Raw genomic sequence first — 25411 nt, forward strand, 5'->3', positions numbered from 1 at the left:
AGTCCCCACCTCCACCTGCCCTGGGCCCCCTTGCCTGGCCCACCCTCTGCTCGTGATGCAGACTTTCCTCGGCCCCTGTAATGCGCTGTGTGCTGCCTCCTCTCAGAACCTTCACCCCAGGTGACCGCAGCCTTCACCCCAGGGACCCCAGTCCCCCTTGCACCTGGCCAACTCCAGCTCATCCTCAAGGCCCCATGAAATGCCACTTCCCTCTTAGGCTGGGTTTGGGGCCCCGTACTGTCTCCTCCCATGTCCGGCTGGACTTTTCGCTCCTAACAGTCCTCCCCCTTCATTTGCCAGTCCCTTTTTAATTGTCATGCTCACTGCTTGGCCTTCAGCTCGGGAGAGGTCAGGGCCTGAATGTGTCTCCTTTATGGCTCTAACCCCAGTGCCTAGCTCAGGGCTAAGGAATCAGTGCTGAATAAGTATTTGTTAATAAATGGCACCCGTCCTGCCCTCGAGACCTTCCCCACACTGACCTCTGACATCTGCGGGAAGAGGCTGATGGCGAGCGGCAGGGCCAGGCCGAAGGCTGCCAGGCACACAAGGCTTTGTACAGGGAGGAGCAGCCGGGGGCGCGCCTGCAGGAGAGCCGTCCTGTGGGGGAGAGAGGAGGGAGCTCCATGAGACCGGAAGACAGGGTGAGCTGCTGCTACCCACCACGCGGGGTCCCACTCAGCGTCCCAGGGCCAGGCAGCACGGTCCTGGGCTAGTGCCAACCCATAGCTAAATAGTCATGGTGGAATTCTATCTTTGGGGCCTTCCCCAACGGCACCCTTTTCCCCAGGCTCTGCTCTGAAGGACATTGCTGGGGGAACTCTCAATCATCCATCGTAAATGAATACTTGTGGGGCACCCATCCCACCATGCGTCCAGCTCTGTGCAAAGAAGGCCACATGTGGGGGAGACAATAGAGGAGGCTGTCCGCCCCTGCCCCTGGGGGGGACACACAGCAGAGAAAGATGGTCCTCAAAGGCGGCACATAACGAAGCACTGAACAAACCAGAGTAGGTGCCAGGTCCAGGGAAAGAGACAAACCGCACACACACATGCACACATACACATACACACATGTGGATACAGGCACATGCACACACACATACACACAGCCGGGAGGGGATTATCCTCTTCCGCGTATGGGAACAGAACACACCCCAGCGACCACCTGGTCCACGTCCATCCAAGAGCCACAGAGAAGGGCAATGACTTGCCCAAGGCCATGGCTAAGTCTGCAGGAGGCAGACGGGGCTGCTGCCTGGACTCTTGACTTCCTGCGAGTGCTATTGCTCCCGTGCTGCCCCCAAGTCCTGCCCGCAGAACACTTTGCCAGCCTCATTGCAGCATGTCACAGCTGGCACCCTCCCCCACCGCCCCCTGCCATGACAAGCTTTGGAGGTGGGATTCTGGGGCAGGAGAAGTGTACGAAAACCCTCCCTCCAGGCTCTGGGGCCCCAGCTCCATGATAGAAACAAGGTCTCCGTCTGGAGACGGGGCCATGCCTGCTGGCCAATATACCTTTACCTTGTTGCCCATCAGAACCTCACATTTTGTATAATCCAGCAGGCCTTTTAGTGGAGACCACCAGGCATTCTACTTGGGGAGGCCTGGGGCCCTGCGCCAGCAGGATGGGTGACTGGACTATGTTGGGTGGGCACTAAATCTGCTTTCAGTAACTGTGTCAGCGTCCTCATGACTGACTGGCTCCTGGTGTGAAAAGGATATAATCCGGGTCTTGCCCCTCTCCTACTGGAACAGGGCTGGCTATGACCACAGGCAGGTGAGAGGCTCTCCTGGAGGCAGGCTTCATTGCGGGGGGAGGCAACTGCTCCCCCCCCCCCCCGCCCCCCGCCTCCAACCTTCCCCTCCTGGGACAAGAGCTCCTGGCTCTGAGCAGACAGCAGAATTGGGAGCCACAGTTTTCAAACTCTGGTGTCTCGGGAACTGCTAAACAATGCAGACCCCCAAGGGCCCCTTACCCCCATAAGATCTCCATTCAGTTGGTATCATACCTGGGAATCTGTATTTCAAACAACCTTCCATGAGTCTAAACAGAAACCCTGGCCTAGGATGTTCCTGCTAAGGCACAAATTAAGCTCCACTTATTTGTTAATTCTATGCAAATAAAAGGCCTGGACACAGTAAGTGCTCAGTGAATTTGTGTTATTATTGCTGTTACTGTTCTTGTTAAGTGCAGGAAGGAGGGAGGACCCTAGGGCTACCCTCTAGCCCTTCCCGCTGGCCCAGACCCCAAGACCTGTCCAGCTGTTGAATTAAGACTGAATTGAGAGAGGGCAGTTTCATAGGAGTAAGAGCAGGTCAGGTGAGCTTCATATCCTCCATGGACTCAGCCCAAGGCCTCCTGGCTTCCATGGGAGTCAGAGAAGGGCCAGGAGTAAGGCTGAAATGGGCTCTGAGATCTTTTTAACTGAGATCAACTTCTCCAGCAGGACAAGGAAGTGGGGTACCCGGGCTCACTCTCCAGACTTACACAGGAGGCCCCTTGCCTTGAAGAGGCTGTGGAGGGTGGGGCTGCCTTCCTGTCCTGTGGCAGTGACTGGGACCTCAGTCCCTGGAGGCATAGACTGGAGGGTCACCAAGGGCCTGGAGGGTGACAGGGAGAAAGAGTGAGGCTCCCTCCCTGGCAGGTGAGGGGCAGGCCCTGGGCTGAATCCCTGGGCACTCCTGGTGGGGATACTGGACAGCCTCCTTCCACATGGGGCTGTGACCTCAGCTCCTCTCTCAGGGGTGACTGGCTGAAATCTGCACTGGAAAAGGGGTCCAGAAGGCCCCAAGCCTGTGCTCCTGACTCAGGAAGCAGGCAGCCCCAAGACTTCAGCCAAACAGGAACCCCTGAAGTCCCAGCCCTGAGCAGGGAGAGTGAACACAGCAGTTCTGGGGAGGGGTGGAGGAGAGGGAAATGGCAGGGAGGGATCGGAAAGGCAGCTGGGGGAGTTGAAATATGCAGATGGAGAGATGTGCGTGTGTGCGAATGCCTGGAGAAAGGAAAGACCCGGAGCCTCGGGAAGGAGGGAGCCTGGGGAGCGGCCTCAGGAACCACTGGGGAGGATGTAGTCTGAACCCCTACCCGGCTGGGACCCCACCTGGCTGGAAGGCGAACTCCAGGGCTAGGGATGCAGGGCTGAGGGAAGAGAGCCATTACACCTGCCTCTGAGTTAGTGGGATTATGGGGAGGATGGATCTCCCAGCCCAGGGACTAAGACCATCTTCCTCCTCAGGAGGGTAGAGCTGGAGTGTGAGCCCTCAGCCCAAGGGAAGGGGGCAGTGGAGAGTGAGGGGAAGGGGTGTGTGTGTGGGAGGGGTGCACACCCTCCGTGCTCTGGGTCAGGGGTGGTGGCTCCTCTGCTTCAGACTTGAGACTCTCTCCCTTTTGGTCTCAGAGACAGGGACACCCGGACAAGCTGGGCTCCCACCTCTCTTATGCCAGCAGAAAACCTGGGGACCTTGTCCCCGAGTGCTCCTCCCAAGCAGGTGGGGCTGAGGCCAGAGGCAGAGCCAGCAGGCCCCAGCCATGGCACCACCACACCCGCCCCGCGACAGCTTGTCTCCCCGCAGCCTCCCCGCCACCGCCGCACACTCCCTCAGCACTTGGAGCAGTCTTAGTTTGCACTCCATTAATTTGCAAGTAGGCTGCTTTGTAAGTGTTCTTTTGTCTTCTTCCCCTGGCTGTCCTGACTCTCTCACCCAACTGGGCTCCCCCACCAGCCTTCTGGGCAGAGGCCCCGCTGCTAGCACCCCTGCGTGTGGAAGGCTGCAGGGTGCACGCTGGAGCCCCTGCAAAGGCTCCTAGCCCACAAGGTGGCGAAGCGGGCAGTGCCAGCATTCCCCGGGTGGGAGACCGTAGCCGAGAGACTCTCTTCTCCACTAGCCAGGCTGAAAGTGCTGGAGCAGGAACCCGGATTCCATTTTCCTACCAGGAGCCTCGGCTGCCAGTGCTGTGCGGCTCGGCCCCTCCTACCACACAGTCCTGGGGTTACCAGACAGATCTGAGGTTAGTAAGTCCTTGAGGGCACAAACTGGGTCTGGATATTGCTGACGGATCCTGGGCTGGACTCTTTCTCCTCCCCAGGGACCCTCTCAGGAACTTCAGAAAAGGACCCACCAAACACAAGGCTGCCAGAACCAAATGGCCTCCCTGTCTCCGCCTCCCTGACAGACTTCTTTGGACTCTGAGCTGAGCCAGGCACACGGCCTCTGCGCAGATCCTAGGCCGGGAGGTTCAGAACTGGAACAATCCCACCCAACTTCCCAAAGCTATTTAAATCCCCAAACCAATGGGACACTAACCATCACTCCACTCCACTCCACTTTCTGCAAACCCAGCTCAGATTCCAACTAGAAAGGCATCACAGATGTTTCCCCAGAAAATTCCAGGCCTGGGGTTCAGTAGCTTTGAAGACTGAAGCCCTGCCTTCCTCATTTGCCTGGTGGTCTCCTTGTGTGCACTTGCGGTCACCATTCATGAGGCAGCTACATACACAAGGGCCAGGGGCACCAAAGCCATTGTTCTCCCAGGATCTGTTTCTTTTTGCAACTCCCATACAAGATTGATTTTCTTGAATCCTAGTGCTCAACACGCCACACCCCTGCTCAGTTGCCTCCCATGACTCCCCCTCTTCCATGGTGAGGAAGGGATCGTCTCCTTGGCTGGACACGGGGCCCCTGATCAGATGGCCCCAACAAGCACACTTTGCTTCTGTCTGGTTAGACTCCTCAATTTCCCGCACAAAAGACCCACACCTTGTCCAGAAAGCCTGCCTTCCACAGAAGTCCTACCCTGCTCTCAGAGTCAGCTGCAGCCTTTCTCCTATGGATCAGCTTTCCCTGCTGATGGGCCTATAGTGCTCCCCCCGCCCCCCTCAAGGTCACCTTGGGCTCATTTACATACTGCCCAGTCCCACCTGCAGCTGACTTGTGTACGGGTCATGGCCATCTCTTTTATCAAAATACAGGCTTCCTGAGACCAGGACCCCACATCTGCTTCTCTCCTGTCTCCATGCAGGGCAAGGCCCAAAGACATGCGGATTATGCGATGTGATCTGAAGACCCAAGGCAGCCTGAGTGGGAGGAAGAGCCAGCATTGCGGCTGCGCTCCTGGGCCACTCCTGCCTCTGTCGTTTCCTATTGGAGAACTATAGGCAGATGGTATAACCTCTTTTCGCCTTGCTTTCTTCATCTGTGAAAAGGAAATGTTACACTTACCTCACCATACTGTTGTGATGGTTAAATGAGATCATTCATTCAACAAACACTAAGCATCTACTACGTGCCAGCAACCGTGCTGGATGCTGTGCAGGGCAATAAATGACACGCGTTTACTCGCCTCCAAGGAGATTGCATTCTAGTGGGCCAGACAGATGATAGACAACGAGATAAAGTCTGCGATGTCTCTAGGTGCTATGAATAAAAATAAGGCAATGGACAGAAAAGGGAGTACTGGTGCTGTTACCTCGATGGGGTGGTCAGGGAGGGACTCTTTGAGAAGATGGAGTCGGGGCAGAGACCTGGCTGGGAGAGGACTGGCATGCAGGACACGCTTAATAAATGCTAGCTGTTATTACAATTCAAATGGTGGGAATAGGAAGGTCCCTAAACTGATCTACAGCCCCAGGTGTCCCCAAGCCTGTCTTTATGCCCTGAGGCACCCCCTCCTAGGCTAGGCCACCAGGAGAGTGGGAGTGGTCACTGCCTCCCTCGTAATTGCGCGAGCTCGGGGTCTGCCCCTCCAGACTCGTATTCACCTTGCTGCCCCCACTTAGAGCCCTTCCCTGCTCCTTGCCATCCTCCCAGACTCACACTCATCCTCAGAGCCTGCCCAAGCCTGCGTGAAGGTCAGCTCTGGCTCCTCCCTTTGTCCTCTCAGCCTGCCCTTCCGGCGGCATGTCTGTCTTCACAATTCAACGTCCTGCTCATTAATTATAGGATCACTCTATCGTTGCTCATATTGCTGGGTTCCCTTATGTCTTTATAAGATTTGTCATGGCAAATATGTGTTCTCAGAACACGCTTCTGCAGAAGGCAGGGAGGTTAGTACTATCTGTATTTTAAAAACGAGAAACTGGGGCGCCTGGGTGGCACAGTCGGTTAAGCGTCCGACTTCAGCCAGGTCACGATCTCGCGGTCCGTGAGTTCGAGCCCCACGTCAGGCTCTGGGCTGATGGCTCAGAGCCTGGAGCCTGTTTCCGATTCTGTGTCTCCCTCTCTCTCTGCCCCTCCCCCGTTCATGCTCTGTCTCTCTCTGTCCCAAAAATAAATAAACGTTGAAAAAAAAATTTTTTTAAACGAGAAACTGAGGCTCAGTGAGGTATTGAGTTGCTTCAGGGTGGATGCCTGAATAGGGTGGCCCTGCCCCCAAATCTAGTCTTCCTACCCAATCCTCAGACTCTTTTCACAACCGGTCCTGCACTGTGCACCAACAGAGCACATGTACGCACACACGTGTGCACACACACACACGCACACCCCAGAACTGTCAGCTCCTCAGGACAGGGCCAGTGTTGTCCATCTGGACATCCTTCTTAGCACCTAGTGCAGGGTCCTGCAGAATAGAAGTCCCCGAATGTTCACGGCATGATTCCAGTAACACTGCCCGGGAGTGTCTGAACAAACGGGCAGGGTGGGCTGCCAGCCACTTCTGTCCCCTGCCCTGGGCCAGCTGGTTCCTCCTCTCTCGCACCCTCCTCCCCAGTGGTGGCCCCTCTCTCCTGGCTGCCCCAACTCACTTCTCCAGCATGGACATGACGATCGGGGGGAGCACCAGGATGGGCATGGGGAGGACCACTCGCGTCAGCGCCGTCTCGAGCAGGGCCTGAGGGGCAAGCAGAGGCTGTGGTGAGCAGAGCTCCCAGGGGGTGGGGGAGAGCCACCTGGCGGTGAACCCCTCCCCTGGAGCCTCTAGGTGTGTGTACTGCTGCTAAGCACATCTGGCTGGCTGGAATAATTCATGGAATTGCTCACAAAGCCTTATTCCAAACAACAGAAAAAAGCCACCCCCATCTTCCCACCACACACATTTGAAAAGAGCAGATCCCTGTCACCTGCCACATGTGGGGGAGGGGTGGCAACACAGAAGCGGTCCCAGGAAGGGGCCTGTGCCCGGGGAGGTGCCTCGGTGGCAGGAGCAGGGGCTGGGGAGGAAGCATATGGAGGACTCGAGATGCTCTAAAAACAAAGCAGGAGCTGGAAGGACCAGAGCAAACAGCTGGGGCCTGCTGAGCCGCGTGAGGCTCTTGGTGCTGAAGGAGGACAGAAATTCTGGGATTTACTTCTTTTTTCTTTTTGACACCCCCTAAAGACAAAAATTTCAAAGATTCTGCCTCTCCTGGATCTGGATGAGAGCCTTTCTTAGTGACGAGAGGTCAGCTTTGCGAGCGGGAAATGCTTCTGCTGAGTGTCTGCTGTGTCTCCATATGGGGTTAACTGGGTCCTTGCTCTGAGGGCTTCCCTGGGATTCCTGGGGAGGCAGGGCATGGTGAAGGCAACAGCTCAGAGGCAATTCTGCACTCTGATGGTCACTGTGGGGAGTTCCTTCAAGGCTTGGGCTCCTGGCCCTCAGAGAAGTGCTGAAGAATGCTCACAGCTCATAAGCCCTGGGAGCCTTCCCCTAGACATCAAGGGTGAGGGGTTCCTTGCTGTTTGCGTCATGAGGAGAGTTACCGTAGTCGGCCTCCCTCTCGGCACATCAGGGGAAACACTAGGGTTGCATGGGAGGATGGGGTTGGGTAGGAAACTGAGGCCAAATCCCCTTCGATGATGGACAGGTTCAGGGCTGAAAATGTCTTCCAGGAAACTAGGTCTGTCATGATCAGCCTCTGGAAGGCCTGGGAGAAGGTTCCTCCAGTCTTCTGAACAGGTGTGGGAATGATGGGGGGGCCCAGCGCCTGCACAAGAACCCGAGGGTACAGTGCCGGCACCGGCACCCCCAGGCCCTCTGCCCCTCACAAGCCTTGGATGGGCACTCATGTTCTCTGAGACCAGTGGGGAGGGGAGGGCTGGGACAAGGAAAGGGTTCTTCCCACCTCAGAGGATTATAGAGAAGGCCTCACTGACGGAGGTGAGGCTTGGGGCCCATCGGGAAAGCTGACAAGGGACAGTGGCTGGAGAGGAGGAGAATGCTCAGGTACTCACAGCAGACCCGCCATGCCATCACTCAGGCTAGAGCAACACCGGCCACTAATCACCACTAGGATGAAGGCTGGGAAAGCATGGGGAGATACACAAGCCGACTGGAATTTTCTAAAAAATTCCAGTTGCTGAAGTAGGTGAGGCTGATGAAATAAGAGGTGAAAGATGGCCTTCTTGCAGCAAGATATTCTTTCCCCAAAGCCCCACCTCAGCCACATTCAGTCCTCAGGGAGGTGCCACCTGCAGAAGTGCCCATTAGCACAGAACCACGGACTACCCGCTCCCATACTTCCTCTTCTTGCCCAGGAGGCTCTGAAAGCCCAGAGAGCAGGGCTCTAGGTCCCAGGGTGGGGGAAAGAAAGCTCTGGGGGGGGGGGTTGTTCTCCTCTGCCCTTTCCAATTAACAGATCAGAGAAGCCAGGTCCTGAGGGGTTGGGACAAGAGATGGGATGTCTTACAGTGGTGACGAGAGGGGGGATGGAGAGAAGGACTGTTCGGGGACAGGCATGGCTGGGGCCAGACCTGGAGGCCCTGGGCTCATGCAGAAGGGAGGCAGGGTGGGACAAGGAAGGCAGACCAAGAAGACAAAGCAAAGGCACTATGCACAGAAGCCCCTGAGGAACAAAACCCTCTCCCTGTCGCTGGCCTCTCCACTGGCCCCCTGAGCCTCCGGATGACCCACATGTCTGGCTGCAATCTTGGAGGAGCCCACGAGGTTGCCATCACCATCCAGGACATCGATCCCTTCCTCCAGCTCCCCGTACCGCATCAGGACCACGTTGCAGATGTTGGCACTGGCTGGAGAGAGAGAGAGGGGAGCAGGGGGGCAGGAGTAAGAGGGGAGGATGCCATTCTAGCTGGTGGGGCAAAGCCACCGGGATGCACCCAAGCCTCCCCGTCCCAAGCAGCAACAGTCCTGAGTTAAGGGCCAAGTCTGCATTCAAATGTGGTGAGTGAAGGTGTGGTTCTGCTGCCCATCTGCCCATCAGCCTGCTGAGGGATTTGGGAGCCCTTGATGGCCTGGTGAGCAAAGGTGGAAAATAACCTACATGAGAGGAGGAAGGGGGCAGCGCTCAGGAGCTAGAGAGCAGAGCTATCAAGGGATAGCTACTTTCCTTTCCTCGGGGGTAGGCCTGGCAAGCAGGCGAAGTGCGTGCCCCTCTGGGAGGGCTCCCTGGCTTGAAGACACCTCACCAGTGCCTAATGTTCCACCACCAGCAACTCAACCCCTCGGGCTGCCTTTCCGGGCATGTTCTCGAAATGGCAGCCCCCCACCTTCAGCCCTTTGCTCCTCAGAGTGAATCGGGTTCCCAGAGATCCGCTTCTCTGACTGCAGGTGCCAGAGCAGGCGGGAACCTCAGCACTCACCCAGCGCCGCCCCCTCATCATATGGATGGAACAGTGAGACTCAGGGGAGGGGGGCGACTTATCTGAGGTCACACAGCAAAGTGGGACAGAGCTAATCCTTTGGGTGTCCCGGAGATGGGCGGGTTCGGGGATAGGGGGCAGGGGTGGGTCAGGGGGAGCTAAAGGTCGACCTTCTCACTTCACATGGTTGGGTTCCCTCCCTTGGCTAGGAGATCATGACAGACCTAGGCTGAGGGGAGGGTTCCTGGCTCCTCCGTTAGACACCGGATACCAGCATTTGGGGGCCACCCATCAGCTGGTGACTAGCCCTAGGAGTGTCCCTCTGCTCCTCTGGCCTGGAACTCGTGGAGCTGGACCCGGGCCTGGGGCAGGGCTGGTGTGGTGCTGACCTTGCCTGACCTCCTCCAACCCTGTTCCGGGATAAAACTGGGGGGACTTGAGGGTGGTGGGCGGGTGGGGAGTGGGGGGTGACAAATGTGGAGGCCGCCTGCTTCACTCCTCCCCCAAAAGCGCCTTGCTGTGTTTAAAGTTTTAATTTTTGCTAATTAATGTCAATTAATTTTGTATAATGAGTGTTTAATTTTGGGGAGTGTGTGAGCCTGGGAGCGACTGCAGTTCTGGGCTGTGAACGCTGATTAGCATCAACACCTGCTGCTTCCCCACTCCCTCCAGTGGGGGGGCACTAGGGTTTGGGGAGCCGCAGGGCTGCAGGGCCTAGTGGGCAGGTGCAGTGGGAGGAGGACCACAGATGCTCCTGGTGCCCGAGCCAAGGCTGGGGAGCCGGCGGTGAGGGCGCTTGCAGCTGGGGGACGGGGTTCTGCAGGTGAGGGGCGGCTTGAGACCCTGGGGGTCTCTGAGCCTCAGTCTCTTGTTTCAATAAAGTGGGGAGGTGGAATAAACAGAGGGAAAGACCGAGAGGCTCTGCAGTCTTTGGAGAAGAAAAGCAGGAGACCAAATACAGTTTTAACATGTATTTACAGCACATATGCCATCTCTGAGGAGCTCTCGTGTTTCCACACGACTCTCAGGCACAGTGGTAACCACAGGCAGACCCCTTCTGCACTGGGTCCCTCCTGTCGTCACAGCAGGCACGCTCACCTGACTTACACAGCCAGGGGCGATCTTGTGGACCTTTGGCGAGCTTTGGAGACATTTCTGATTATCGCAACCTGGGGCTGGGGGGTGCTACTGTCATCTAGTGGGTATTGACCAGAGGTACGCTAAACATCCTACAATGCACGGCCTCCACAGCACAGAAGTATCCAGGCAAAAATGTCAGTAGTGTTGACATTAGGAAACCCTTGTCTTAAACACGTCCAGAGATTGACAGTAGTAGGAAGGTGAATCTGAGGTAAAGGAGAAGTTGGGAGCCTGGCTCTGGGGCCAGCTGGGCTTGAGTTATAGTCCTGGCTCTGAATCTCCCCCTCCTGACCTCCAGAGGTGAGCTCCTGCCAGCCTTGGACCCTCCCAGGGTTCAGGTCCCAGAAGGGTCCCCAGAGTGGCCTCGGGAAGCGGACACCTGGCCTGTGTGTTAGTGATGTGCCCTCTAGTGGCGGCAGGAATACTCTGCACCCCTCACACCTCTGGGGCTACCTGGCTCCTCAGTTCCCAGGAGACCCACAAAACCACTGGAGAGGATCTTGGGGTTTTCTGCCCTGAAAGGAATCTATCTCTGCCCTCTGAGAACCCCTTACACCACTGCCACAGCACCACTACACCACCACCACCACGGCGGTAAAGCCAAGGCCAAAGGAATGTGGTCCAGGCAAGGAGCATCTGCCTGAAGTCAGGAGCCACCGGCTCACTCTGCAACCGGAAGGGGCCGCCCTTACCAGCCTTCCCCAGATATAAGAAGAGGTGCTGCGCTCAGCCTCTCTATGGGATCTCTGGGCACCGGCTGAGCTCACATAGATGTCACCTTCTGCACCCACTCCCCCACCAGGTTAGGGGAAGCCAGGGACTGCTGAGACATCTCTAGCCCCGTGCCGTGTGTGTGCCCAGGCAGAGGAGACAAAGACAAGAGTATTTGGAGGCGGTGGTCAACCAGCTCCAGGCTCATGGTGGCATCTGCTTGCTCGCTGCACTTTCCAAATGTAAAATGAAGCCACGGCAGATAGAGCAGGACTTCGGTTCAAACACAAAACCACTTGGCATGAAACATAAAGCAGGAAAAGAAGTGAAAACCCAGCGTCCCTCCCCTCAGACAGCCCTGCCAGGACAGTTTGGGCACAATAAAGCTCTCTCCTTATCTAAGCTGCCTGGATGGGAAAAAAGGGAAAACCCTGAAAGCCACCCTAAAATGGTGGCACCCCCAGGCTCCTCCCTCAGGACGCCCACACTTCTCACTGCCTACTCAACTGGCACACGCCCTGTAATATCTTCAGTTGGTCCATTTATTGAGCACCCGCTGTATACACAGGTGACTAGCCATCCTCATCTTTGAGCAATGAGAACACCAGGCCGTTTCAGTGATTTCATTTCCATGATCTCGTCCAGAACTTCCATTTCTGCCGCATTCCTTTCAAGCCTCCCTGGTCCCTCCCATCCCACTCTTGGCAAGTCCAGCTCCCAAGTCATGAGCACTGAGAGCCTAAGCAAATGAAAAAGAGAGAGAGAGAAAGAGAGACCAAACCGTAGGCCATGGGTCTTCTTTCTAGCACACCAGCAAGATCTATTATTGACAGTATCAGCAGGTTAATTAAGCAGTCTGTTAGTGATAATGTTAAGAAAGCTGGCACATTTTCAACTCAGATTGGCACCATTCAAGACTCAGGCATAACTGACGTTGGAGAAGTTATGCTAAGAGATGTCATGGGATTAGAGAGAGAGAGAGAGAGAGAGAGAGAGAGAGAGAGAGAGAGGAGAGAGGGAGAGAAAGGGGGAGAGATCGCTTCACGCTGATGGCAAGCTCAGTGTCAAGTCCCGAGGAAAATATGCGCTTGACTGCTGCAGATGTTCTCACATCAGACCCATCGTGATGCAAAATCATGCAGATTGTGAACAGCTAATGAAGCACCCTGTGTAAAAGGGACAGCATGGGGAAGAAGAGCAGTAGACAGAAAGGCAAATGTGCAAAAAAAGTTCTCCAAAAGACGACTACGGGGGAGTGTGCCTCTGATCTAGCACAGAAACAAACACATAGATCAATGGGGTTAATAGTCCAGAAACACACCCACCTGTAGGGGAAATGAGTTTGCAGGAAAGCAGTTCTATCAACTCACAGGAAAGGACCATTCAAACACGAAGGTGAAGCAATGGGCTATTGGGCTATTCATTTGGGGAAAACAACATATCTTAACTCCTTGGTTCTAAGATGGATTCCCCCATGTTTTAATGTTTTAAAAATCCCAGTGGGCCTTACAACGGACGTCGGGGTGGGGGAGAGGAACCCTTACCTGCTCCCCACCACAACTGCCTGTGCGTGTGTGAACTTTGCCACGTGGGGTGGTTCGTTCAAGTGTCACCTCAGCTACCCAGAGCAGTCTGCACAGAATTTGAACTTAAACTTAGATTCCTAATTGTTGCCTAAAACATCTTTTTAGAACTTACACTATAATGGAGCACGGACATGAAAAGTTATTGTACATGCAGAAGATCGTCTGCCAGATACCAGGCAATGCAATTAAAGGCAGCAGAAATTGCCAAACCATAGATAGCTACCCTAAAGAAATGCTTGCCCATATGCACAAAGAGACATTTACAAGGATGTTAATTATAGCACTGTTTGTAAGAGCAAATAATTAGAAACAACCTAAATGTCCACCATTAGGGAACTCACATGGGAAGATCTCCAAAACAAACTTCTATGAAAAAATGCTACCGAGTTGTGTACAGGATGATTTACTATATGTAAAACTCCATAATTGGTACACACGTAGTGTGTGCCCATAAACCCACAGGTAATGTTTTAGAAGGTTCACACCTCACACAGTGATTTCCTTGGGAAGGGACCTAAATTTAGGAATTAGGGGTTGTTGAAAGACTTCCACTTTTTTTTTTACCCTGTTTTTCTAAATACCATTTGAATTTTTACAATGAGAATAGAATCATGCTTTACTTGTCTAAAAAGTGAAAAGAAATTGCCAAACTTCCTAAAGTGGATCATAAAAATTTGACAGCCAGCAGGGATCGGTGTGACCTACTCACCGTTCCCACACTTCGGTATCTGTATGTGACTAACTTCCTAAAGAAGCTGATTAACTTCAGGAATAGTTTCTCCTTAAAGTAAAGGAAAAAAATGAAACCACAAGTATAAAACCAACTAGGAAATGCAGACAAAAAATTCGCAAATTCTTTTACATGCTTTCAAAGCATACTGTCGGTTTTAAAGTGGCCAAAAGGGTCAAGATTACAAGCAGGGTTACAAAAAGCAGTGGTGGCCGTGACCCTGTGTTTAACAACCGATGTCCAAAAGAGAAGTGGAAAAAATGAGGAAGGCTCAGACTCAAACTCTGTGACATCGAAGAAAGTGACTTGGATTGAATGTGTAGTGAAGGCTTGTTTATTCCTCCACACGAACAGAAAATACAGTCAGTCCTCTCCTCTTCGGAAAGGCTATTACATTAATGCCCCTATAACTGAGGCATCTGAGCATTGAGAAATACGGCAGTCAATATCTATGAATCATAATAAGAAATGGGAAACTGAGAAAATGTATTCTATGTGACAAAGAGCCGCTACTACTCATCAATAGAAGGTCATGGTGACTGACGCCCAATAACTATTCTACCCCCAGAGGATTAGTCTTAACTAGTTGTGATAATCCTTCCCTTGCCAGTGATTGATTGAGGAAGGGACATGTGGCCAACCCTAGCCAATGACAGATGTCTGCAGGGGACTTCTGGGAAAGGTCTCCTCTCACCCAAGAAGCGGCGGCAGGGACAGCCTCCTGTCCTCTGGGCAGTGGTGGGTCTGAATGTGGTGCTTGGAGTTGCTGTTACCATTTTAGGACATGAAAGGGGCTAGCCCTCAGATGAAGCCCCTGGCAGAGCACAGAGGTGGAAGGAAGGGCCATGGGTGCCTCACTCAGCACTCGCCCTTTGTGAAGTAATACATTCATTTTTTTTATTTAAAAAAATTTTGGGGGGGCACCTGGGTGGCTCAGTCGGTTGAGCGTCCGACTTTGGCTCAGGTCCTGATCTCACAGTTCACGAGTTCGAGCCCCATGTCGGGCTCTGTGCTGACAGCTCAGAGCCTGGAGCCTGCTTCGGATTCTGTGTCTCCCTCTCTCTCTGCCCCTCCCCTGCTTTCACTCTGTCTCTCTCTCAAAAATAAACATTAAAATTTAAAAAAAATTTTTTTAAGTTTACTTATTTATTTTGAGAGACACAGAGACAGCACGAGTAGGGGAGGGGCAGGGAGAGAAGGAGACAGAGCCAAGCAGGCTCCACACTGTCAGTGCAGAGCCCGATGTGGGGCTCGACTCACGAAACCTGTAAGATCATGACCTGAGCCGAAATCAAGAGTCAGACGCTTAACCGAGCCACCCAGGTGCCCCAGTAATACATTCATTTATTAATTCAGCCAGTTTGAATCTGGTACTTTGGGGCAAAACCATTCATAAAATGTATAAAGAGCTGTAACAGTTATTAAGAGAAAGATAGTCATTGAAATCACCCCAAAAATATTCGAGTAGGAGTTCATAAAAGAAATAGTAAAAATTCAATGAACACGAACTCAATCTTATTAATAGTCAAAGATAGATTTTTTTTTTATCTAAAGAAAAATCAATCTGGCAGGAGATCTTTGGATGTTTTGGAGACTAATCCTCACTGGTTAAATGGCTTACAAATAGTGTGTGGCTTGTTTTCTTACTTTGTAGATGGAGTCTTCTGGCATATACTGTAACGTGTACTCAAATAAGCAATCCTTTCCCCTCTGGTGTATACTTTTGTGTCATTGAGAAACTCTATCCTTCCCCAGTGTTCATTTATATTTTTTTCTAGAAGACTTAACATTTTACTTTTCACATTTAGGTCTTAATCTATCCGGAATTTATTTTTGTGTATGGTATGCAATAGGGATCTCCTTTTTTTTCTCTTTGTTCTATTTGAAAACTCAAATGCCGCGCCTGGGTGGCACAGTCGGTTAAGCGTCCGACTTCAGCCAGGTCACGATCTCGCGGTCCGTGAGTTCGAGCCCCGCGTCAGGCTCTGGGCTGATGGCTCAGAGCCTGGAGCCTGTTTCCGATTCTGTGTCTCCCTCTCTCTCTGCCCCTCCCCCGTTCGTGCTGTGTCTCTCTCTGTCCCAAAAATAAATAAACATTGAAAACCCAAATGCCCAATACAGTCAAGAAAATATTCTCAATCACCCTGGGAATTGGAAAAATGCAAATTAAAGTGAGAAAAGAACCATTTCAGATGGACAAAAAATTTTCAAGATTGATAACACCAAATGTTGAAGAGGATGTAGGGAAACAAAAATGTAAGCCTTGCAGGTAGGAGAAAAGAGCCGGTATGCTCATTTGGCAATATCTAGCAAAGCTAGGTATGTGCACGCCCTCTGACATGGCCATTCTATTTCTAGATTGGTGACTGTCAACACTGGTTGCACGACTGAAACTAAATCTGAAGTAGGGTCCAGATCTGTGCATTTTTAAAAGCCCCTGCCCCCTGCCCCCCCACCAGGTGGCTGTTTGAAAACCTCTGCCCTGGAGAAGCTCCCAGTCACGGGCACAGAGACACATGTGTGTATAAGGTTGTTCAGTGCAGTACTATCATGGTTGTTAGAAAGGATAAGTTGAGATTTTATGACTGCCCTGTAAAGGTGTCTAAAATTTACTGAGGTTAAAATGCAGTTTACAGAACAGTATACATGGTATGATCTCATTTGTATTAAATATATATTTATATATGCATATTTATATTATAGATAGAATAAATAGAGATTCCTGCATTTTTAGAGGCTTACTCGAATTTGGAGGGATATACACCAACTTACTTTGGAGAGAGAAGTAGGGTTGTTTAACTTTATAAAGCAATCATGTATTATCAGGAAAAGAATAGAACCATTTTTATTTAAAAAAAAAAAAAAAAAAAAAAAAAAAAAAGCATGACTGTGGTAGCCAGGAGACTTGAGCTCCCATTTGGGTCCAGACTGACATCAAACAAAGCTTTCCCCACTCTACTTCCTCTATCTCTTTCCTCTTTTGTGGGTTATTATGTGCACACAGTGAACAATTCAAATCTCATAGAAGGGTAAATAACAAAACCAGTCTCCTTCCAACCCTTGACTCTTAGCTTCCTCTTGACCCTCCCCAGAGACAACACTCTAGCCAGGTTCTCATGTTTCTGCCAGATACGGTCTATGTATTTACTAGTGGACACGTATGTACATCACGACCTGAAACACACATACACACACACTCATGCGAATCACACCAGAACACAGCCCCATCCCTGCCTTTAGAGGAGGGATGATTATCAAATAGGGATGGATACCTTAATATTTGCTTGATTTCACAATATTCCCCAATATTCCACCTGAAAAGCATTGCTATATGACACAGTTTTCTTTTAAATAGCTTGAGAATTTGGGAAGAGGTTCACAACCCATACTAAAGTGTCACAAACTCAGGACTGGGAATTTGGGGATTGAAAAATTAGCCTGTAAATAGGTGTAGGCTGACTCTCAAGTTCAGGATCTCTTAATAAAAGATTCCTGCTAACACATTCGTCTGGAAAACTCCCTTTTATCACAGCTGCTTCCTAGCTTGAAATTCTTCAGCGGTTGGTTCCCTGTTAACCATAAGATGAAGTCCAACTCTAAGCTAACATCCAAGGTCCCAATGGCCCTCTGCCTTTCCCTTTCCTCAACAGGCCAGGCCCACCCAGCCAATCGCTACTCCTCCCACATTCATAACCCCCCTCTCCTGCCTTGTGCTTCCCACCTTCTCTGCCTCTGGATTCCTCTGCTATCTGGATTTCAGTAATTATGAAATCTCTGAACTGGAAAGCCATTCATTCAATAAGCATTCACTGAGTGCCTACTATATGCCAGGTCCTGGGCAAACTGCCCAGAAACAGGTGACTTGATCGCAGGTGAGAGCCCCTCACAGCTTTTTGGGCCCGGCTGCTACTTGGACACTTCTCTAACTGAGGGGTCAGGCAGCTCATTGCAACAACAGACTGTCAGTTTTTCAAAAGATCCTGCTACTTTCGTTGGGCTCCTGCTTATCATGTGTGGAGCATCTCTTGATGTGTGGAGTCCAGAACTAAACAGACTCCTTTGTTCTGGGCCACACCTTGAGCAATCTTAGATCCTGCACCTCTTGCCCATGAATTCACAGTCACTGCCAAGTTGCTGTGCCTGTTCCTTAAATGCAACCCACGGTTACGTATGACCAAAGCAGTTATAACTGAAGGGGACAAGACTGAAGACAGAGCCCCAGGACACACCACTGGAGACTTCCCTCGGGCTAACTACTCATGTCCTCTTGAAACCTGATACACACTGGGGGCCCATGTCATTTCTAGGGCGGCTCGCGCTTATGGCACCCAGCCCAGCCCACTTATCCTTCCAGATCCAACCCAGAAAGGTTGGAGAACGTGCCCCGGATGACCTGGAAACGTGGCCCATTGGTCATCCACCCTAGGCCTGACAACTAAACGTGTGGAGGACAGTGAAAACGTTATATAACAAAAAAGAACATTCAAGAAACAATTTTAAAAATGGAAAAAAAAAAACAAAACAGAATAAATGTCCAAGCAGCCACAGAATGTGGTCACCGATGTCATTATGGTGGGCCTCCACTATGGGTGCCCAATTTCAAAGACTTTTTATCAAAGCACTCATTTGATCACTGAACAAACCCACACTGAACACTGTGTGCCAGGCATAGCGCGGGCCTGGGGGTTGGGGATGAATGAGTCTTGGGGAACTCACAGTCTGATAAAGGAGGCAGACTCAGAAAAAAAACAATAGCAACAAAAAACATGCAATTCCAGGTCACACACAGGCACACACAGGGTGCTGTGGTCTAGCCCTGATTGGGCCTACCAGGGAGGGCTTCTTGGTGGAGGTGGTGTCTGAGCAGAGAAATGAAGGCAAGAGAAGGCAGAGGATGGGGGCTGAGGTAATGGGAAGTGGAGATTCCAGGCAAACAGGGCCATGTTCAAAGGCCTGGGACCAGTGAGCGAGGCAGACGGGAGGTTGAAGATTCACCACAGCTCCAAAGGAGTATGGGCAGGGACTAGGTCAAGGAAAGGACAGAGGAGCTGAAGGGCTGCGGACACCACATTATCACTGACCTGGATGGAAGGGACAAACGTCATGAGGCCCAGCCACAGCTGACACAGGTGCACCTCAGGGGATGAGGAACTGAGGAGGTCAGGACCAACACTCTGGGCTCGGGCACATTGCCGTGGCCACCTCCCGGACGAGGCAAGCAGGGAGGCTTGAACACCAAGGGAAGAATAGTAAAGAAGGAATCAAGGACACCAAGACCCATGTGGCCTGGGGATGAAGGGGAGCAAGGAGGTGGGGTGAGGGCAGACATGTGAACAGAAGACCTCCCAGACACTGCCCAGACATCCTGAGGAACGGACTCCCCGGTGAACACAGAGATTTTTTCCTGGTGATGAAATCAGCTGTGACATTTAATGCAGGGGACTGCTGTAGACAGTGCAGGAAGAAGGCGTTTCCCGGCAAAGGGATGATGAGGCTGGCATTTTGGCCCATACGCGGAGGTTATTCCCCGCCCGTGCAAGGAGTCAGCTGGCAGGTGCTGAGGTTCTGGCCTCCCCTGAGGGAGCTCAAAGCCCACATGGGGGTCTTGTCCCCTGCTGGGTATGGATTCAGTCAAGCAGGTGGGGGTGGGGTGACCTTCAGGGCTTCCTTCCCTGACTCCTGCACACACATACGCAGAGCCCGGTGCAGAGATTTGCTTGCCAGGTGGCACCTGGGGATCCCCACCTCTCGGCCCCTGGCTAAAGGCCCTGCCCCACACATTCCTGATGAAATGTGCCCATTCCTCTCACCAGTGCCCCCTCGCGGCATCCGCGACCTTGCATGCCTCCCACTGGCCACTCCTGCCAGCTCCCAGCCTAAGGCCTCAAGAGAAGGCTGTTTGTGGGGTCTGCCTGCCCTGGAATGGACTCTGCTCATGGAGACTGGTGGGTGGACCTGGGGGAGGGGGGTTGTTTTTCCAATGCCTCCTCTACTGACCTTTAATTACACTGTTTGCCCAGCTCCCCAAACCATTAACTCCCACCTCACAACACCCATCAATTAATGGAGGGCCTGCTCCGAGCTCGAGCTCCTGAACACAATTAAGCGTGACAGTCCACAAATAAGAAAGAACTGGAGAATTAATTAAGGTCTAAACAAATTAATTACCAGTCCCCAATCGATTCTGATGCCAGCACACATGCTCCTGGGCTCACCGTCTTTCCTAACATCTCCATGTATAAATAGAAACCGAGATTTCCCACATGATTGCTGCTGTGGACCGGGGCACAGCAAGGCTCTGAAACCACCGTGAGGGAGAGAAGGGCTCAGTGAGTGTCCTCAGGGCTTCCCACGTGCTCAGCACGTGTGCGTGCACGTACACACGCACAACCCTAGCTAAAAAACCAGGGTGAACCTGGAGGTGGGGTGCTCCTGGGGGGCGCCTCTGGACCACATGCCTCAGTTTCGCGGCTGCTTGGGTGAGGGGTTATCCAAGTGGGCTTGAAGTAGCCTGGGCTGGGCCTTCAAGGCCTGGGCGGTGGCCAGCTCAGAGAGTCTGAATTTTTTTCTTCTGGGAAATGGGGATGGCTCGCCCTGCCTTGGGTCCTCCCAGAGAGACAATGTGGGGAGTGAGAGGCCACAGAGGTATGCTGGGGGAAATGTGGAGAGCTGTGGAGCCCCTACAAACCCAGGGAAGGCCTGAAATGTCTGTCACACATGTTCCACTGGGAAGGGGCTGAAGTGAGGTCTGGTCCAAAGCCAGAGAGGGGTAAAATCAGTGGAGTCAGGTGGGGGAATGAGGTGTCCTGTGCCCAGAGTCTCAGGCCTCTCTCTTGGGCAGCATGGAGGGCCCAGTGAAGAGAGGTATCCTCTCAACCTTCCAGATTGCAGGCTGGAACAGGGCAGAACTCACTGGGCAGGGCAGCGGGAAGAAGCAACCGGCTCCTGGGAGCCTCCTTCCCTGAGGGAGGGAGTAGGGATATGGCCTCTGAGCACAGGGCACACAGGCCCTTTCAGGACCCTCCCTCACCATGAAGACCCCCTTCTGCTCTACACACCACCCCCAAGCCCCCACACACATCCCAACAGCCAGGGCTTAATCTGATCACTTCCACTTGCCTCAACCTCCTTCCTGTGAGCACTTATGGCTCTGTGAGTCCTGTCTCCCCATCAGGCCAGGGGTCGGAAGGGGCAAAGAACCCTCTACAAGGTAAAGCAAATCCTGAGCAAGCTTCTTGGTGGCCTTAACGATGGCTTGGCCTAGTCTGGTCGAGCCCGCCACGGAAAGCAGGATGAATGCCTGGAGGGACCTAGGCCCTGCCTGCATGCAGTGAGCCTTACAGAAGATGTCTAAGCCTGAGAACAAGGTGAAGGGTGGCCAAGTGCAGGGTCTGTATGATGGCCCGAGAGGACCAGGGGTTCAAAAGCAGGTGAGGGGCATGCCTGTTCATCTTGCACACCACCGTGTCAACATCTACCCGGGGGGTTAGCAGGTATCCGTTTGCAGATGGGCCTGGGAGGGCATCGGGGCCAGGGAAGTGGAAGCCTGCAATGCGGACAAGGAGAGACAGGGGCCGGGGTGGAAGGGAGGCAGGCACTCAGCTAGGACTCGGGCAGCAGGTCTGAGGAAGCAGCCAGAAAGGATCTGCTGCTCTCTGGATCCTGGCAAACTAGGACTATCAGGACTACAAACGGCATTGTGTGCAACCTGTGCAACTGACTAGGGATATGAGGGATCTCAAGACAATTTGACAGTGGCTGGACCCACAGGCTCCTCTTGGATTAAGACAGGAGGAGAATCAGGCTGGAGCCCAAAGAGGGACAGGTCCTAAAGTCTCGGGTGGGCATGACAGATAGGGTCAAACCTGAAAGCAGGGACCCTCCTCCTGAAGGAGCCCCAGAGGTTAAGACCACCCCCAAGGTCATCCAGCAAGATGACTGGCAGAGCAAGGCTGGAACAGGCCCCTGGCAAAGTCCTTGTCTAAAGCTTGGCTCAAGGACAGATTGCATCTCGGCCGAGTCCCAGATCCAGTCCAGTGCAGCTAAGAGCTGCCACCTTCTGAGGCTACATCTGACCCTCCAGCCCAGAATAGCGAGGAACGCAAGATCGGCAGCCTTGTTCACTCAATTAGGCCCCTTAACAAAGTCAGATCTAAAGAGTTATTCCATTAGTGGCCCATGCCAGAAATAGCTGGGAGTTCATTAAAAGTGTGGAGTTGCTAAGCAATTATCTGGGTCAGCTGAGGCTCAGACGGGCAGTTGGTCCTGGGAGTTCATTAGCCTCTGGCCAACGAGGAGGTGGGGGCTGCCAGGTAATGATCTTCCACCTTCTTACGGGGCTCTTTAGGTGCTCCAAAGCACTTTCCTGCGAATGGAATCCGGTCTGTAATCTCGTTTGGCCCTCCCACAGCTCTGGGCTGCAGGAAGGTAGGTATCAGTGCCCCCATTTTACAGATGGGGAAGCTGAACCCTGGAGGTGAATAATGAGATTGGGACCATGAGCCTGGGTCTGACTCGGGCTGTTCAGACTGAGCCTTGGCACCTGGGAGGTGACGGGACCTGACACCACTCCTGGGCTGTCCCCTATCTTTGTCCTCTGGCATCAAATGGGGAACTCGTATCATGGTTCAAGCGTATACTTCTCTTTAGACGACTAATCACACACTGCTTCGTGCTTCTTTCAGTGTTGTTTCTTTTTAGTTTTTAAAAACATTCTGCTATAGGGCCCTCTCCCCAAACAAAGCATGGGCTTCTTAAGAGCCAGGCTGGGCTTGATGAGCTGGCCGGGGGCATCTATTGTGAGCTCAGCGGCTCCAAGACCAGCAAAGACTTAGCTGGAGGCAGCGAAATCCCTTCTACACACACACATGCACCACAATTACCTGAATATGAATAATACGGGTACGTGGGACGCACTGCTGTCGGCGCAGAGCCCGCTTCAGATCCTCTGTCCCCCATCTCTCTCTGTCCCTCCCCTACTCATGCTCTTTCTCTCTCTCTCAAAAAAGAAATAAACATTAAAAAAAAATAAAGGGATTATATTGGAATACATTACCAAATATTTTTTCAATTGTGATACAATCATAGGTGTGCTTTTTAACTAACGAATTAAAAAATAAGACCTACCAGTGGATTGAATCAATATCATAATTTTGAGTCAGTGTGGCACATAAACGGTATTTTAAAACCTCTGTAACAACTGTAACAGGACGTGAAAGTATCCGTGATTTCTATTGGTGACAAAGTCACAGCTCTTGCTTGTTACTGTGGTTTGCTGCCTACACTCCCAGTGGAAGGAAATGTTAAATTTCAGCTAGAGGCTAGTGTAGGTATTTTCCCCAGCCAAGTTCATAGGATCCCCTGCGTTCTATCTACTGGTCCTGTGGGGGACTGGGGCCCCAGGTTAAGAATCCCTGAGCTAGGGGCGCCTGGATGGCGCAGTCGGTTAAGTGTCCGACTTCAGCCAGGTCACGATCTCGCGGTCCGGGAGTTCAAGCCCTGCGTCAGGCTCTGGGCTGATGGCTCAGAGCCTGGAGCCTGTTTCTGATTCTGTGTCTCCCTCTCTCTCTGCCCCTCCCCCGTTCATGCTCTGTCTCTCTCTGTCTCAAAATAAATAAACGTTAAAAAAAAGAAAAAAAAATTTTAAAGAATCCCTGAGCTAAAAGCAGAATCCTGGTCACAGAGCTCGTCAGCAGCGCCCCTGTCACCCTCACTTCTGTCTACACATGTTTTGCTCTAGTTGCCCTCACCAGGAGACCCCCAATGTCAGAAGAAGTCTGGAAAGGCATCCAGTTCCCCAAGAGCCCTGCAGCCCCACACACCCAGGTGTGACACACACACGCCTGCACACACCCCTGCACACCTCTGCATGGTTCAAGTCTTACCTACAGCGGGGAATGGCACAAATCTCTGGACAAGAAGACGGGTGGCTGGGGTGAACTTGTTGGCTTTCTGAACCAGGACATTAAGGCCCACCTTAGAAAGAGAAAACAGAAAGTTCATGATGCTGCAGCGTCCTGGCCGACTAGGGCAGGGGGGGCAGGCTGGGGCAGGAGCAGAGAGTGAACGGCACTGTCTTCCCCTGAAGTTGTGCCCCAGACCCCAAATCCTCAATGTCATCTGGGGCTGCCGGGCTCCAGGGTCACTAGTCAAAGCATCACTGCCCAGTCATTCCAGTTAACCAGCCCACGAAGAAGAGGGTGAGGAGAAAGTCTCAGCTACACACACACACACACACACACACACACACACACACACACGCGTGCACGCATGCATGTACCCCCCCCCCCCACAACCTCTTTCAGGAGGGAAAAAGGAAAGATTGCTGTTAGAAGAACACATAATCCGCAAGTAAATGAAGTGTGGGAACCCTCATTCCCACCTCAGCCTCTAGGAACCCCTTTTCTGAGGCCCTGCTATGGGCTCAGGCACAAGCCTAACCTCGAGAGCTCAGGAGAAGGAGATCCACACACCTGCCCACAGGTGACTGTGGAACTAAGTAGAGCAGCCGAGAGCAGGATGGGGGTGCAGTGGGTGACATCCTGGGCTCACTGCCCTCTTCACGTAGACCCCAGCCCCCTCACCCAGCCTGGGACACTGGGCCCCCGCCTCGCCTTCCCCTTGGGCACTCCCCATTCTATTCCATCCCCCATGCTATCCTCTGTTCTTCTAGAACACGTGGTCCCACCATGTCTACCATGACCAGCTCCTCCCGTGACCTGTGTGAAAAGGTGCCATTTCCTTCACGCAGCTTCCCCACTCCCTCAACACCCCACATTAGCCTTCCGGGAATCCAGTTTACTGCTCCCCAGATGCTATGGGAGCTTTCTGGTCTTGGGGCCTTTGCCCATGCTGGTCCCTGAGACCCGAATGCCTTCCTTCTCTACTCAGTCCACACCTGCTCTTTAAGGCTCGCCTCTGACCTCCACCTCCAATGACTCACTAACAGTGGGAGTCACTGAACCTTTTTCTGCCTCGGTTTCCTTGTCTGTAAAAAGGGACCGTAATATCTACAACATCCCAGGGCTGTTACAAGAATTTATGTAGGACCTCCTGGGTGGCTCAGGGGGTTGAGCATCCGACTCTTGATTTCAGCTCAGGTCATGATCTCACGGTTGTGGGATCAAGCCCTGTGTCATCAGGCTCTGTGATGACCATGGAGCCTGTTTGGGATTCTCTCTCTCCTCTCTCTGCCCCCTCCTCTACACGTGTATACACACATGTGCACTGTCTCTCTCTCTCTCAAAATAAATAAATACATTAAAAAAAAAAGAATGTATGCAAAGTGTTTCGCATGAGCTTAGAGCATAAAGGGATCTAAATAAATGAAGCTATGTAAAAATGTAAGCCATGTAGGAATGTTGCCTCTCCCAGCCAGGAAGGTGCTCCCTCACATGTCTCCGATCCCTCCTTCCTGCCACTCCGTTCATGGATCATGGATGTGATGTCCCAGCTGGACAGGGGAGGTGGACCATACCTTTTTCATGTTTGTGTACCCAGCATTCAGGACAGTGGATGGCATGTAGTTCTTGCTCAGTCAACTGGTGACTGAGGAATAAATGCATGAACCAACAAATGAATGGATGGAGATCAGCAAAGGCTGGAAGCGGGGTTTCTTGGAGGGAGGAAAGGTGGGTTAGGCAGGGCAGAGGAAAGAGAATTTTGGTGGGGAAAACAGCACAAGCACAGGCGTGGAGAGAGAAAAGGCTAGACACATGTGGCCAGACCAGAAGCA

At 52.4% G+C, this 25411-nt stretch overlaps 1 protein-coding gene across 6 annotated transcripts in view; it reads right to left on the bottom strand.

Moving 5' to 3' along the window:
• Positions 1–25411, bottom strand: part of SFXN5 (sideroflexin 5) — a 117515-nt gene that overhangs the window by 18631 nt on the left and 73473 nt on the right. For 4 of the 6 annotated variants that reach the window (XM_047854225.1, XM_047854229.1, XM_047854226.1 and 1 more), the window contains 4 exons: positions 23562–23652; positions 8825–8940; positions 6741–6826; positions 480–597 (listed from right to left, as the gene is read on the bottom strand). In XM_047854225.1, coding sequence (XP_047710181.1) covers positions 480–597; positions 6741–6826; positions 8825–8940; positions 23562–23652 — 411 coding nt within the window. The remainder of the gene's footprint in view (positions 1–479; positions 598–6740; positions 6827–8824; positions 8941–23561; positions 23653–25411) is intronic. The other 2 variants (XM_047854230.1, XM_047854231.1) reach the window with 2 other exon arrangements.

Source organism: Prionailurus viverrinus, chromosome A3 (genome assembly GCF_022837055.1).
Source record: "Prionailurus viverrinus isolate Anna chromosome A3, UM_Priviv_1.0, whole genome shotgun sequence".
Classification (NCBI taxonomy): Eukaryota; Metazoa; Chordata; class Mammalia; order Carnivora; family Felidae; genus Prionailurus; species Prionailurus viverrinus.